The 16,994-nt window shown below is 34.3% G+C and overlaps 1 protein-coding gene across 1 annotated transcript in view; it reads left to right on the forward strand.

Moving 5' to 3' along the window:
- USP34 (ubiquitin specific peptidase 34) overlaps window positions 1–16,994 on the forward strand; it is a 184,399-nt gene that overhangs the window by 154,335 nt on the left and 13,070 nt on the right. The window contains 12 exon segments of the mRNA XM_065891660.1: window positions 968–1,016; window positions 1,104–1,208; window positions 1,301–1,345; window positions 2,092–2,196; window positions 3,309–3,456; window positions 7,740–8,374; window positions 10,302–10,459; window positions 11,916–11,994; window positions 13,570–13,696; window positions 14,331–14,438; window positions 15,740–15,844; window positions 15,960–16,084. Coding sequence (XP_065747732.1) covers window positions 968–1,016; window positions 1,104–1,208; window positions 1,301–1,345; window positions 2,092–2,196; window positions 3,309–3,456; window positions 7,740–8,374; window positions 10,302–10,459; window positions 11,916–11,994; window positions 13,570–13,696; window positions 14,331–14,438; window positions 15,740–15,844; window positions 15,960–16,084 — 1,789 coding nt within the window.

The following is a 16,994-nucleotide window of genomic DNA, read 5'->3' on the forward strand; positions in this document are numbered from 1 at the left end:
AACCTAGATCTGATCAAGTCTCTAGATCTAATAACTACCAGTTTATAGGAAATACGGGGACAGAGGAATATGTTAAAACAACACACCAAGGATATAATCAGCAAAATGGAAATGTGGGAAATTCTACAGGTTAAACCACCTGCTTTCTTCAACAGATTAATTGCAAGATAAAAACAAAATCGGGGAAACCAGTTGTCTAAAAGAGATTTAAAAGACATTTCAACCAGTGTCAACAGAGGACTTCATTTGGATCCTGATTCAAACAAATTATAAAAAAATTTTTTTAGAAACTTGAGGAAATTGTACATTGACTGGATCTTGTATGATAATAAGAAATTGTTAATTTATTTTAGGTGTGAATAATGGTAGTGTTGTTTATGTTTTTGAAATTTATGTTTGGGATATGTATTGAAATTTATGGACTAAGTGATAACATATCTGGAATTGCTTCAAAATAGTTCATATTTGAACAAGTAGGAGGTACAGATGAATCAAGACCGACCGTAAGGTGGTAATTTGCAACTGAGTGATGGGATGCTTACAGTATTCTTTTTTTGTATGTGTTTGAAATTTTCTATAATAAGTTAAAGAAATATGCAGTAATTTTAAACTTGAAAGTGAGATTCTCTATTTCTTAGAAGTTCGTTTTGTTTTGAAGGTTCTCATGTCAAAAAAAAGCTCTCTAAATTAGACCCATCCTCGTGTTACAGTACACCAACATTTTGAGTTAATTAAATGGAAACAAAGTAGATTTGGACTTCCATGTACCAATCTTGGAATTTTGAAAAATTGTCTAAAAGATGTCTAGTGAGCAAGTCTAGCTAGCAGAAAGTTCAAAAATCATTTTATGATGGTAGCTTGGTACACTTGTAATTGAATCAACAATTTTGTTATGTGTCATGATGCAAATGGCTATAAAGTAGTATAGAGGAAAGAAAAACTTATTTCCACTAATGTTTTCTTTCAGGCATTTGACATTATCACAGACTGACATGGCGGCATTAACAGGAGGAAAGGTAATACCGTCTCAATATTAGACCACTTGATAATCACAAAAATAACAACAAAATAGTTCTTAAATGAACAACTTTTGCTTTTAACAGGGATTTCCCTTCTTGTTTCAACATATTCGTGATGGCATCAATATAAGACAAACTTGTAATCTGATTTTCAGCCTTTGTCGATACAATAATCGACTTGCAGAACATGTAAGTGCTGAGAAACAGTCTTAAAGATTTTTGGTAATTTGTGGAAGAATATTCTGAAATTATCCCTTTTGTTTTGTTTTGTTTTGTTTTAGATTGTATCTATGCTTTTCACATCAATAGCAAAATTGACTCCTGAGGTATGTAGACATCTGTTCATTCATGTTTTTCAAGCAGCTATCAGCACTGACAATGCTTTCAAATGAACCTTTTTAATTGTTTTTGGGAAAAAATTTATCAAGGCTTCCCTCATAATACAACAACCTATTTTTAACTATGTAACTTGAATAAAGTGAATTACCTCTTCACATCTTGTCACAAATGTCATTTTCCTAATTAAATATAAATTTACATATAAGTTGAATATATCAGAGTTCCACCTAGATACTGAGCTTTAAAATTGTTTGGTTTGAAGCATATATCATATTGTACCTTAGAAGAAAGTAGAATAACCAGAATTCTGCCTAGGTGGATAAGTATGTATTTTCATAAAATGAAAATATTATAGCTACTTTGATAATACATGTCAAATATTACTATAAATTATACCTCAGAGAGCAAAGGTTGCTGCAGGAAACTTTTAATCTAAATTTTTCTATAAACATGGTTGTCTCATTAACAAGAGTTTTGATACATTTTTTCCCAAATTGGCATCCAGAAAAATAGATGTTTTCTGTTAAATGTGGCTCCCACACAATTGACACTGTATCCTGCGCTCACCCTTCTGCTTTATGAGAGTTCAGGTTCGTATGTATGAGTACTGAGCTCTCTAACCTAATACAGCAGATGTAAATGTGATCTGTAGAAGAGTTATACTTCTTTGTTTTCAGCTGGAAATGATGGGTTCAAACAGATCTAAATACACAGTCATGTACATGTCTTATAGGCAGCCAATCCTTTCTTTAAATTGTTGACTATGCTAATGGAGTTTGCTGGTGGACCTCCAGGAATGCCTCCCTTTGCATCTTACATTCTACAAAGGATATGGGAGGTAAGTCTTGCAGCAGATGTTTTAGTGTTTATTTTTCTGAGGGCTTTATTTTTCTAACACAGTCACTCACATTTTAAGTACTAGTTTCTTCTTGCTTGGGTAACTCAAAATGGTTTTAGTAAGTCACAGGTCAAGGGGAGAAGAGATGCTTTAGTCAGAAGATCTAGGGGAAAAAGGAGTTCTTCCCTAGTGTCTCAGATGTTTAAAGATTTTCTCGTAGAGTCATAAGCAGTCTTCAGCCCATCCGAGGTCCTCATTCCCGTATCCTCAAAAAAGATTCCGTAAAGTGGTAGAAGCCCTAGAAATACAAGCCAGGTGCTTTCAGCAGTTGATAGAAAATACAGAGGACGCACCAGCCACTTCCTTTCTTCCAGAGTTACTGCTGAGGTTACAGAATCTTAGTGAGTGTTGGAAATGCCCACTCTCTAGACCAGGGGCCTGGCAAACTTTTTCTCTTCATAGTCCAGATAGTAAATATTTTAGGCTTTGCGGGCCATATGGTCTCTGTTAGAACCATTCAGCTGCTGTTTTACCATAAAACCAGCCATAGACAAAATGTAAATGAGTGGGCATGGTTGTATTCCAATATAAACTTAAAAACAGGCAAACCACAGAAGCCGTAATTTTGGCTTCTGAGAGCCATAATTTTCCAACCTCTACTCTAGATTCCTAGGATTTCCTTTTCCAATGAAAAAGATCTTCCCAGCAGTATAGTGAGCTAGTTTTCATTCTCACTTATAGTAGCAGATTGGGCAAACAATAAGAAAAGTAAAGATGGAAACTTTAGAGAATTAAAAGCACTTTTAAATAACTTTGTAAACTTAAGACCTTAAAGGTCATTGAGTTCTCTTATTGGTCCTGTGTTAGAGTCCTTGGTTATTATAATTTTATTTTGTAAACTAATGACAAATTCTCCTTGAACATATTCCTGTTAATAAAAATAAGTTGCTTTAAAAATGGGAAAAAACATGGGTGTGAAACTTCTTTCAGGCTCTAGTTTTCAAAAAACTATTTAGCTTTAAAGTGTCTGATGCACATACCAAAAGTAAGTTTAAAAAAGTAACTGCTCATTCAGTTAGCCTTATATTCTGTTCTTGTCATTTTACTTGTAGGTAATTGAATACAATCCTTCTCAGTGTCTGGATTGGTTGGCAGTGCAGACACCCCGAAATAAACTGGCACACAGCTGGGTCCTACAGAATATGGAAAACTGGGTCGAGCGGTTTCTTTTGGCTCACAATTATCCTAGAGTCAGGACTTGTAAGTCAAATATTCAGAATTTAAGAAACCATTTTGTTGTTGTTCCACGTTTCGTTTTGTTTTTTGTTTGTTTTAAGGTGATCATAATATGCCCATTGTATAATACAGAAAGGCTCTTAGAGATATTGTTTTAAACGCCAAGGTTATATTAGTATTTGAAAACCTATGGCGATGTTTTACAAATATCTATAGTGTTTTTGTTTTTTTAAGGATAGGAAACTGTGTCTTTTCTTGGGTGATATCACCACCACTATCATTTTTGTTTCCTTTCTTGATAGAATCACAAAGCATTATCAGCATTAGTGAAGAGAGTAATGGGTCAGAAAATCCTGTCTTAAAAGTAACTTGAGAAGGCTAAGAGTAAAGTGACAATTAAAACACAAAATAAGCTGAGAGAAAATATTCTCTGAAGTTATGGGAGTTAAATGATAAATATCTTTATTGTACCCAGGCCAGAAGGGAATAAACAAAGATCTTGGAAGACAGATGGACAAATACCAAAAATAGATACTTCACAGAATAGGTAACTGATTGTAAATAAACACAGAGTATGTTTTCTTTTGATAGTATTAAAAGAAATAAAAATCAAAGTAGTTAATTTTTTTAATTCTTTAATCATTCAATTTAATCATTAACATCATATTTCCTAGTTTTCTGCTGAGAGGGCATACAATCAGTAACACTCCAGTAGCAGCAAGCACATCAAATACCCAGATCCATGTTTTTAAACATCATTTCCGATAAAATGAAACACAGCTCCTTGGAGAAATGGCTGATTGTAGGACTAGGGCAGGGAATATACAAGATGAGCCTGTAGCATCTTGTGGAACCAGAAAGTAAGGAAGTACTCCCAAAACAAAATGATGGGGGTATGTCAAAGGCACATAGAACCAACCTGAAAGAGCTCCCAATGCCCAAAGCTGGAACAATTTGAGAGAAAAAATAATTAACATAGCACTGAATTGTAATCCAAAGTATAAAATAAATACCCATGAGTCCATACTGATATAAATGAATGACTGAATAAACAAAGAAATGGAGAAGAGACAAATCTCCCATACAGAAGAATTCCAAAAAATTTATGTACATCTTCCCCCCCAAAAGGGAAACACCCTTGAGTGTGAGCTTAGTGACTTGCTTTCAAAGAGTAGAGTATGAGGGATAGAGAAAATAACGTTAAGATACTTGACAAACATTAAGTCAGGCAGATAATTAAGGTTAAAAATGTCACTGATAAGTCATGTTGATAGTATGTGCCCTTGATATGGTGTGATGCACAGGGTACTTCATCATGTGGTCTTCCTCCCAAAATCCCGTAACCTGAGTCTAACCATGATACACATCAGATAAACTTAATTTGAGGGACATTCTACAAAAATACCTGACCGCTACTCCTCAAAATTGTCATGGTCTTCCAAGGAAAGTCTGAGAAAGTGTCACAGTCAAGAGGAGCTTAAGGAGACATGACATCTAAATCTCATGTATCCTAAATGAGATCCTAGAAGCAGAAAAAGAACATTAGGACAAAACTATTGAAATCTGAAGTGTGGAATTTAATTAATAGTAATGTGCCAGTGTTGGTTCCTTAGTCACAACAAATGTACCATGGTAATAATGTTAACAGGGGAAATGGGAGAAGGGTGTATAGGAACTGTCTGTTCTACCTCTTCTAAAATAAAAGGTTTATTAGGGGAAAACATGTTTCAGTGGTGGGTACACATGGATTGGCAATGGTGCTCTGCTCATAGGCTTTTTTTCCTGCCAGTTTAGTTAACCCCACAGTAATGGGATATTTGTAAGAGCTGACACATATGCTGGTTGGTATTTATGTCCTGACTCCTGACCATAAAACAATTAAAAACTTTTGCTGAACCAAACAAACAAACCAAAACGAAAAGCTTTTTAGCTAGCTGGTACACCTAACATTCATAGTAGTGCTAAAGAAATAGCATTCTCATACACTGCAGCAACATTGTAAGTTAATATTACCCTTATGAAATGCAGTTTAGCAGTATGTACCAAGATCCTTAATTTTTTTTTCCCTTTTTCAACTCAGTAATACCATTGCAGGGATTCTGGTATAAGTAAGTCATCCAGTATATGAATGTCCAACAGCATTATTTGTAAGTGTGAAAAATTTTAAACTAGATGTTCAGATAGGAAATAAATTGTTATGCATCATTTAAAAATTATAATAGTGAAGACTATAGAAATACGAAAACATGCTTTTGAAATAATGTAACTTGAAATAGGGGCCCAAATATTTGAATAGAATCAGTATAACTCAGTAAGAATTAGGGTAACATGGATAGAAGAAAAGCTACAGAGAAATACTTGTAAATCCTACAAAATAATTTTAAGGAATGACTGTTTAGAATATTTAGCAAAAAGAAAATGGTGACACGATAGGTGTCTTAAAATAGTTGAGTTGCCATATAGAAATGGACAATTTGTTCTAAGTTCTCTAGACCCAGGAATTTTTAAGTTATAGCAAGGCAGTTTTTAGAAAGATGGTCTGTTCTTCTACATTGACTTCCCTGTTTGTTCTCAAAGATAAAAATAATTAAAAAGTCGTGGGTTTTTTTCCCCTAGCAGAACTTACTTTTTATTTAAAAGCAAATAGTTTTTATAGAAATAAGTAGATGGTTAGGTATGTGATAAAGCAAAACAAAATGTTAATTGTAGAATTTATGTGGTAGGTCCATGGGTCATTATTTAGTAGAATGTTTTCAACCTTTCACAATGTTCGAAATTTTTTTCAAAATAAAATGTTGGGGTAAAAGTATCTAACTTAAACTGAATAATTTTTTTAATAAAATTATTTTCTCAATTGCAGTTTTATACAAATTTGATCAAGATGACACCTACATGCCAAGTTTTTATATTTGAAACACATACCAAACTGAGCCTGACTGAAAACAGGCTAATCAGAGCAATATATAGGTGATGAAATATGTAGAAATGGAGTATTGTGCAAAAATAAAGTTTAATTTGACATCCATAAAAGAGATTACAATTAATTTTAGAAACCCTAACTGTATTTGCTTTGGTAGTATGATGGAAGTTATCAAATTATAGGTAGAATAGTGGGAGACAGAATTAGTAGGTGTATTGAAAAGGGTTATACTAAGGCATTAGATGCCTTGAGTAGGCTCTGTAATGAATGTTGTTAGGACGATTAACTCATGAGTCTGACAATCAAGGTTTGAATTCCAGCTCTGCCACTTCCTGTGGAAAATGGGGTAGTCATACTGTTTTAAGTCTGAGTAAAAGTGGAGATAATAAAACTAATACCAACTACATAAAGAATGTGTTAAATTTAAGCATTTGATAAATGTTAGCAGTTCTTGTTGTTTGTTACCATTATCATCGTCATCATCATCATCATCGTTTCTCGAAGTCAAGTCTGGGCTCCCCCTTTTTATCTGTGTGACCTTGGTCTTTGCTTCTCTAAGATTCAGATTTTCCAGTGTATCATCACCTACCTCCAGGTTGATTGTGAGGGATTAAATGAGATAATATTTGCAACGTACCTAGCTTAGTGCCTTGCTAATAGTAACTCCTTTTACAGATGGGTTCAACTAATGAGTCATTATCCTCTCAGAATTATACCATAGGCTTAATAACATTTTCCAGGTATGTTGAAGGAAGGGATTCTTTCTCTGCATGCAAGGTTAGCCTAGAAGACTTTCAGAGATTTTCCAAAGTTAATGTTCTATAATTGGCATATATATATATATATAATCTTTATAATACAAAAGGCTTTTAGATAGATCTTATTCTATCTTTATAATGTAAGTTTACCATTATCTACAAAATAATACTGAATTATTTTGTAATAATTGATAAAGAAGAGGAAAATTAAGACCCTAAATTAATGATTTGATATGTCAGACAGCATTATGTAGGTCTTCTGGCTCCAAATGCTGTGTTCTTCCTGTTAAACCATATTATTCCCTGAGAAGAAATAAAATGATAAAACAAATGGGAAAATTCTACGTCTTGGGAAAGCTAAACAAAAGAGGTTTAAAACTTTGTTTATGCGATTGTTGTCACCACTTAAAAAATAGCAGTGACAAAATGGAAGACGTCTGTTTTTGTCATTCCTTGGGATTTCTCTGGTACCAGTGGTAGAGCAGAAAGATATTAAAAGAGATGTTCATGTCCCTTAATTTTTATTCATTTTAATTTTTAAAGGGAAGAGTGACTTTGTGTTTAATGACTGCTCTTCAGTCTATTTTATATCTTGTAAGCATCTGACAGTTTTGTTTTACATTTTATAGCTGCAGCTTATCTTCTGGTGTCCCTTATACCAAGCAATTCATTCCGCCAGATGTTCCGGTCAACAAGGTCTTTGCACATCCCAACCCGTGACCTTCCACTCAGTCCAGACACAACAGTAGTCCTACATCAGGTCTACAACGTGCTCCTTGGTTTGCTCTCAAGAGCCAAACTTTATGTTGATGCTGCTGTTCATGGCACTACAAAGCTAGTGCCCTATTTTAGCTTTATGACTTACTGTTTAATTTCCAAAACTGAGAAGCTGATGTTTTCCACATATTTCATGGATTTGTGGAACCTTTTCCAGCCTAAACTTTCTGAGCCAGCAATAGCTACAAATCACAATAAACAGGCTTTGCTTTCATTTTGGTACAATGTGTGTGCTGACTGTCCAGAGAATATCCGCCTTATTGTTCAGAACCCAGTGGTAACCAAGAACATTGCCTTCAATTACATCCTTGCTGACCATGATGATCAGGATGTGGTGCTTTTTAACCGTGGGATGCTGCCTGCCTACTACGGCATTCTGAGGCTCTGCTGTGAACAGTCTCCTGCATTTACACGACAACTGGCTTCTCACCAGAACATTCAGTGGGCCTTTAAGAATCTTACGCCACATGCCAGCCAATACCCTGGAGTAAGTAAAATGATAACTCTTGTATCTGTATCCTCAAATTGAAATACTTGTTTTTCCCATTGTGGGATGTAGTGACAAAATATGGGAGTACAGTCTGACTTTAACTGTTCTTTCTTAAAGACTTAAGGTTTATTTGTTTTCTTGAATACATGTATAAAATGTTGTTATAAAATTGATAAGTGTGTGGATAATTTTTCTTAGGTTGATATTGAAATTTTATCTCTAATGGAACTTACTTACGTTAATTTGTGGTTTTGTTAATGAGTCTTTCATATATACCTAATGAAAAAGTTCAGCTTTGTGGTACAGTTTTAAGGAAGTGAGTATTTACTATTTAGATATTATCAACATATACATGCTATGCTAAGCTGTAAGCTAGACAATATTTTATCTTAGCTGTAGTATTCCCTAGGGTTTTTTTGTTTGTTCACACTATGTTGAAGTGAATGAAATGGCTTAAAGGTGGGCCTATCAGAGTACAAATATATACCATCTAAATCTGATCCCTTTTTCTCTGCAGACTATAGGTTTTATTTAAAAATTTCCCCTCTCCATGTTAGGCTGTCATTCCTGGATATTTCTTTTCATTGTTGCCTCTTACTCTTTGTTGTAAACTCAAGCTTACATCAAGAGGGTATACATCTGGGAAGGGGGTTGGAAGCAGAGTGCAGAACGCTTTTTCAAGCTGTTGTCAACCCAGAGGCTAAAAACTGCTAATAAGAAAAATTTTTTGCTTAATTTAAGGGGAGTATAGGAGAAGGAACTTTTTCAAGACATTCAACACTTACTTAAGAGCTCAGTCAAATGACTACAATAAAGGGTATTTTAAGTATTGGTATCCTTGAATTGTGTGCTACACTTCTTTTTCCTGTTGAAGGAAGAAAGGACATTAACTGTCCTTTAGACATAATGTAGTGAATTGTTATTTCTCACCCAGAAAGAATAACCTTATTTCCTGTTAAGAAAGTTAGAATGCCTATAATAAAGGAAAGAAAGTGAGTATATTAAGTACCAAAAGAGGTTCAAAGCCAAGGTTATAAGAATACAGAAGGAGAATGAGAGTCTGCCGAACTTAGGAGGAGTTAGGACAGAATTTTTTAAGATTCAGTGGATTTTTCTCTATCGCATTCACATAAATAATCTCCGATTTAGTTACTAAACATGATGTCTGTAAGTTAAATATACCTTTGATGAGTGCTGGGTGAGTTAGAATATTTATCCCCTAATGTTGTTAGGCATCAATGAAATGTAACATCTTTATTTTAGAACTTATCAGAGATTTTTTGTGAAAATGGGGCTTAAATCAATTTTTGCCATGAAAAATATGAAGGTTGGGGGTTTCAGGTCTTTGATAAGTATGTATTAGAAGAACAGCCCTTTCCTAACATGCCCATGAGTAAATGAGTTTATAAAACCACAGCTAGTGATTTTACTAAAATATTAGTTCCCACATTTCATCCATCTTGAGCTGGATCATCTATCAGTCTAGAAAGATCATTCCAAATGTTGGCACAAAGGGTTTTCTCGAAACAGTATTAATTCAGGTGTAATTGAGGGGTGTAAAATCTTTGTGACAGAGTAATAATTTCTCATTTACTATAGAAAAGGGGGGCAAAGGATGGGCATACCATCTCTGGAACATATATTTGACATTATAAAGCTAGTAATTTAAACAGTTTTAAGACTAAAGTTGAATAAGTTGAATTTACTTGTAGTTTTTAATCTGGAAATTCTATTTTAAGATTATTTTCTTTTAGTGAATAATATATTGCATTTTAAAAATAGAATCCACTGCTAATTTTATAATTGTTCTTGGATGGTACTGCAATCTAACTTAATTTGTGTAATTTTAAGAACTGGCTAATGAGCATAACACTTAGAAATGAGAAGCAGATAGATCATCATAATGCTTATTTGCCCTTTTCAGGCAGTAGAAGAACTATTTAACCTGATGCAGCTGTTCATAGCTCAGAGGCCAGATATGAGAGAAGAAGAATTGGAAGATATTAAACAGTTTAAGAAAACAACCATAAGTTGTTACTTACGTTGCTTAGACGGCCGCTCCTGCTGGACTACTTTAATAAGGTAAAAAGATATTTTCTGATGTTTTTTGTTTGTTTTGTTTTTACAAGTGAAGGGATGGGGACCATCATCTTGACATTAAAGAGGAATAATTTAAATTGTTTATAACTGAAATTTTACCACTTCTTTAAGGTTATTGGGAAAGCATTTAAACCTTTAGACACCTTGGAGGAATTTATATTTTGAGAGTTAATTACCTACTTTTAATAGTTTTTATTTTGATTTGGTTTTGGATTATCTATATGTGTTTTATCAGAATCATAGAATTTTAGGGTTGGAAGGAACCTTAATGTACCATCTTCCACCTAAAGCTTAAATCCTCCTCTCTGTGGCAATTCATTCTAACTTATGCTTGGACAGTTCAGTCCTAGAAGTCTCCAGAAATAGCTTACTCCATCTTTGGATAAGTTTCATTGTTAATATGTTTCTCATTTTAGTTAGCCCAGATTTATCTATCTTTTTTAACTATAGGAATTTGCCAAAATACCAAAATATGATCTTTACAGTTAATTGTTCAGAGCTACAGAAGTTATTGAATGACTATAAAGGAACTGCTACAAATTACACTTAATTTCCTTTAACTGTAGAAATTAGGTTAATTTCTGTATATTAAATCTAAGACTTGGGGCTGATGTCTTTTATTAGGCCCACATTTTTTGGCAATACTTTCTTTTTTTTTTTTTTGCGGTACGCGGGCCTCTCACTGTTGTGGCCTCTCCCGTTGCGGAGCGCAGGCTCAACGGCCATGGCTCATGGGCCCAGCCGCTCCATGGCACATGGGATCGTCCCGGACTGGGGCACGAACCCGTGTCCCCTGCATCGGCAGGCGGACTCTGAACCACTGCGCCACCAGGGAAGCCCTTGATTATTTTTTTTAAAAATGAAAGAAAACATCTCATTAAAGTAGAAGGATTTCCAGTTGTACTATATAATAGCAGTTTCCAGTACCTAATAATGAAATAAAGTCGATTAACAAGAGTAATGCAGCTACTTTTGGATGATTATTATATAGATTATTTTCAAGGCCAACATATGTTTTGGGTTTTTTTCCCCCCTCCTGTTCTTCCCAGTAACTAGCTGATGAGTGCTTCAATAATACCAAGTGTATTTTATTGTTATCTGGAACTTAACATACTGTAGAAGATAAACCCATTATAAAAAGAAACATTGTTTCTACTGAAACTTTAAAAATATTCCTGTCAGCACCTCTCTTCCACCATTGTGGATAATTAAGAGTTGACCAGTGTAATACTGGTAGACATAACTTTTCTCTAAGTTGCACTGAGGGTTTCTTATTTAATATTATCTTTTATTATATTACTAAGGACTAGATGTAGCTGTCTTCTTTTTTATAGGTAAGAAAGTAGAGAACCTAAATGACAATTTACTTCTATTTTTTTTATCACCTAAGTGTTCTGTTCACATTCAGAGTTCTCAAACTGGTCTCTGTGTATTCTAGTGCCTTCAGAATACTATTAGAATCTGATGAAGACAGACTTCTTGTTGTATTTAATCGAGGGTTGATCTTGATGACTGAGGTAAATACTTTATTGCGTTTTACTGTAGATTTATTTCAATTTAATGTTCTCACCCAGACTTCTTGTTTTGTGGATATTTAAAGTTTATTGTAAACTGTTTTACAGGTGTCTGGATTTTAAATATGCAGATCAGTAAATGCTAATTTACATTCCAAGAATTAGGTCACAGTTTTTGGGTGCTGTTTTCTTTTTCCATAGTAATTACGTACTTTTCCCCTCAGTTTGTATTTAGAACACTTGAAATAGACTAGTTTTATAAATTCATTTGTAAGACTAGAAATGGATGAAATCTGTAGGATTTAATTGAGGACACACATAATTTCTCAAGAGTGTGCTTATTTGACCCAATTCCTCATCAGAGGAAGCTAGTGAGATTGTTACAGGTGGTTACAATCAGCTGTTAATTTTTCCCATGATTATTGAACATCCACTGTGAGATGATTTTAAGTCCACAGAGGTGCATAGTACCCTTTATTCTGATAATGGAGGTAAGATGAAAGTACATGCCAAAGGCACCATGAAAATTAAGAGGTAGGATAGTTTTTTCAGTTAATGGTATTATAGAATAGGAATACAACATGTGAAACTGCACTTTGAAGAATTTGGACTTGCAGAGATAAGCGGGAAAACATTTAGATAAATGACTTAATCAGCACAAAGGCAAGAAGGTATTGGTTGTATTCAACAAATACCAAATATTTCTGTTTGGCTAAAACGAAAGTATGTGAAGAGGAGTAGTGAGAATTTCATTCTTTCATTCAACAGATGTTTGAATGTCTACTCTGTGCCAGGCATTGTGCTAGGCACTGGGGATACAGCAGTGAACAAGACAGACATGGTTCCTGTCCTCACAGCTCACAGGTTAAATGCCACACAAGTACATTGTTCAGATTATGTACTGCCACAGATTCTAGGTTATGAATTTTCAGCTGTGAATTGCGAATAGTACATAGGCTATGGGGGACTGATTTGAGAGGATTAGAAAGAAGGTGCATTGGTGTAAAATGAAATAGGAAAAAACTAAGGATTTCATTAAGCTAGTACTGTTAAAGGAATCAAAAGATTTAACAAGCCAGTATGATTAAAGGAATTCCTACCTTTTGGAGTTCTTTTACCTCTTTCAGACCTACTATTTTGAGTATGACTGACAGCTATTTCACCACTGTCTTTCATAGAAACCCTGGAAAGTTAGTTAAAGCAGTCACCTCTTCTCCCCAGTCTTCCTGTTGTTGCTGCTGCATTGTAATCTCTAAAGCTTGCAGTCTTAGAGATATGTACTTAGAGCAAACAATAACCCCCCCCCCAAAAAAAATCAGATTAAATAAATTATTCCTTCAAAGTAAAATGTAAACACAAAATATCACACTGTGAAAGTGAGGACTATTTTGTATTTTAAAAGAGCTGAATGGGAGCATTTGACTTGTAGATAGAAAGCAGATACATTTGCTTTGTGCAGATATGCACACACATAGTCTTAGTCTGAAAACATCTGTCATAGAGGATGAGCAGTACCATTTTGTGGCTCAATAAAGTAAAAGTGAAATGAAATTTTTCATTTTTTTAAATCACTTGTAGTCTTTCAACACACTGCATATGATGTATCATGAAGCCACAGCTTGCCACGTGACTGGAGACTTGGTAGAACTTCTGTCAATATTCCTTTCAGTTTTGAAGTCTACTCGCCCATATCTTCAGAGAAAAGGTTTGATTAATCCTACTTCTTATTTTTGTTAGTTTAACAATTAAAGAGAATCCACATGCTTCAGAGAATTTGTCTTCTTCTCTAATTTATGTACGGAAAACGGGGCTAATGTTAGCTAACCATTAGGAAAATGTTTATCATGACCTCCTGATATAAAACTGGAATGATCTTGTCTATTTTCTCTATCTCTGCCTGAAAAATAGGCAAGCATGCTATAAGTGTCAAAATTTAGGAGGTTGGAAAATATTTCTAAACACAGTAACAACATGAGTATTTGTGAAGTTCCTCTGGCTGGAAACTTACATGGCTTAGGTTAAATCATTTATTTTCAAGAGAAATAGATAACTATAAAACAGACACCTCTTGTGTCCCTATAAAGTAGTGTGAACTTTGAAATGCATATAAATTCCTAGAAAATGGGGCATATCATCACTTAAAATATGTGCTTTTAAGAAATACAGCAGGTTTAACAATAGTAGCCATCTCATGAAAATAATCACTTAACTTTCACCAAAGATGTTTATGTAATTAATTTGGATTTCTTAGTGTAAGCATTCTGTAGTTTACAACAGAAAATAATTGTGAGGAAGTTTGATCTCAAATGGCATATTTACATACGCTTTTGTGTTTGCAGATGTGAAACAAGCATTAATCCAGTGGCAGGAGCGCATTGAATTTGCCCATAAACTGTTAACTCTTCTTAATTCCTATAGCCCTCCAGAACTTAGAAATGCCTGTATAGGTAAGTTACTTGGAAAATATAGCTGTGTAAAAACCTAGTGGAAGAACATTTTTGTGGGATTGTGTGTGTATATGTAAGATGTAATGTTAGTTCTGTAGGGTTTGGAAGACATTTGTACTTCTTATGTGTGACTTACACTGGCCAGCAGATCCTAAGAAAATCGAGTTCTGTTTCTTAACATATCAATAATTAACTATGTCATTATAGGCAGGTCACTTTATATATGGGCTTGCTGACCTAAGGTTATCTATCTCTAGATCTCTTACAGCTCTGAAATCTTCTGATCCTATTTAAACAAGGTAGAATCATGCAGATGTTTACAGATTAGAACTGACATTGTAAAGAGTGGGGGTGATTATTTCCCTGTGAGTTCTTTTGCCTGAAGATACTTCCTAGTAGCTCTTCTTAGACTCCTGAGTATTTTATATTTTTACTAATTGCATATTTATAATGATAATTTGTGTCTGTTAAAGGACCCCCTTGTTTTAAATTCATATTGAATTTTTTACTGCCTTAGAAGCCATTTAAATAATCTTTAGAGACTATAGCTACTTATTTACAATTTCTCAAAATGACATGTATAACTGTCATGTAGAAGCAGTCAGTTTTGGCAGGTGTTGGCCTGATGTTCTGTAGAATTACAGGCCTACACTTCTCCATTAAGAGGGGAAGGGTGCAGGACTTCCGTGGCAGTCCAGTGGTTAAGACTCTGCACTTCCACTGCAGGGGGCATGGGTTCGATCCCTGGTCAGGGGACTAAGATCCCACAGGCTGTGCAGCGTGGCCAAAAAAAAAAAAAAAGAGGAGGGGTGCATAGCAGTAACCTCTAATTGCCAGAAACTCCGCCAGTAGCCTGTCATCATGAGCTTTACTCCTATGTAATTACAGGATGAGAATCAGTCCAGCTAGCATCATGAAACATTAAAAGTAGATTAAGGATTCTCAGATCCAAAGAATTTTGAACCTTAGATTTATAAGCTGCTTTGATTGATTTTATGAAGATACATAATCAGTATGCATTAAATATTTCCCTCAGTGTACTTCTCCATGATGCTTCTCTTAATAGTTTTAAACTTTGGTTTCTAAATGATGCCCGATTGTTGTTTAGTAACTCTGCTGATCCGGATTTGATTAAGCATCAGACAGAATTTCTCCCAGAGTTAAGTGCTAAAACAGTTTTAGACTCTAAAACTTTTTAGCTGCCACACTGCAATCAGTCACCCCAGTAGGATTTGTGAGTTTGAAAGTAGCAGGTAACATACTCCAGTTTTTTAATATCCAAATTGTGTTTTTATTTTCAGATGTCCTCAAGGAACTTGTGCTTTTGAGTCCCCATGACTTTCTTCATACTCTGGTTCCATTTCTACAACACAACCATTGTACTTACCATCACAGTAATATACCAAGTATGTATTCATCTAGCACGGTAGTGAACATGGTTGGCATTTAATCTTTCTGCACACTGAAACATGGAGATTTATTTTTTCAATTTATTCTTATTGTACACTTTTAATGTCTTAGTGTCTCTTGGACCTTATTTCCCTTGTCGAGAAAATACCAAGCTAATAGGAGGGAAAAGCAATATTCGGCCTCCGCGCCCTGAACTCAATATGTGCCTCTTGCCCACAATGGTGGAAACCAGTAAGGTATGTTGGGATGCCAGGAAAACCATGTTTTTCTAGTACACAGTAATTTGAAATTCCCCTCTGGCAGTTATGAGTATATTAGATTTAAATGATCATTTTGTGGATCCTAAGAAGATTAGACTCATTTGGACTTTTTCCTGCTCTGAAATGTTGGTTGAATATTTGCAAAATCAACAATAAGCACAAGTAGTAAGTTTTTTTCCCCCCTCAATAAATATCCTAACAGACTCATTAGTATTTGTCACTAGGCTAAATTATAAATGGGTCATATATCTAAATCTGAAAGGTCAAGTTAGGTACTTACTATTGTTTATATTTTGCCATATAATCAATGACTTCTTTTACTGCCCTCTAATTATAATCCTTTGACCTAAGCCTAATTATCACTGACTGATAGATTTATCATCATTTATAGCCTAGTTCTTGTTCTCTAATACTTAACTCTAAAATAATGCTAATTCTAAATTATAGAGAGAAGGTACATTGACACAGGATAATTTATCTCAGTTCCAACACTTTCCTAAACAATTTTTCCACTTTATCTTTCCTCACCCCACTTTATTCACATTCTCCCTTGCCCACTGTCTTTAGATCTTAACTACATTTAAGAAGTTCTTATAAGATAAAATATTTAAAATAATTAACACTGTAGTAACCATTACAGAAATTATTTGGACTCTATTTCAAAAATCAAATTTAATTCACTCTTCTTGATGATATGTCTATAGAGCTCAAGTGTCACATTTTAAAATCCTACAGTAATTTTACTTTATTAAAGTATATAGAAATAAGGGGTAATTTTAATTGAAGGCATTTGCACACTGAAAATAAACTTGTGGCAATTAAGATCTTAATAACATTAACAGAAACTTGGAATTTAAAACTAGGTTCTTATAGAATTTAAATATTT

The sequence above is a fragment of the Phocoena phocoena genome, chromosome 14 (assembly GCF_963924675.1).
Source record: "Phocoena phocoena chromosome 14, mPhoPho1.1, whole genome shotgun sequence".
Lineage (NCBI taxonomy): Eukaryota > Metazoa > Chordata > Mammalia > Artiodactyla > Phocoenidae > Phocoena > Phocoena phocoena.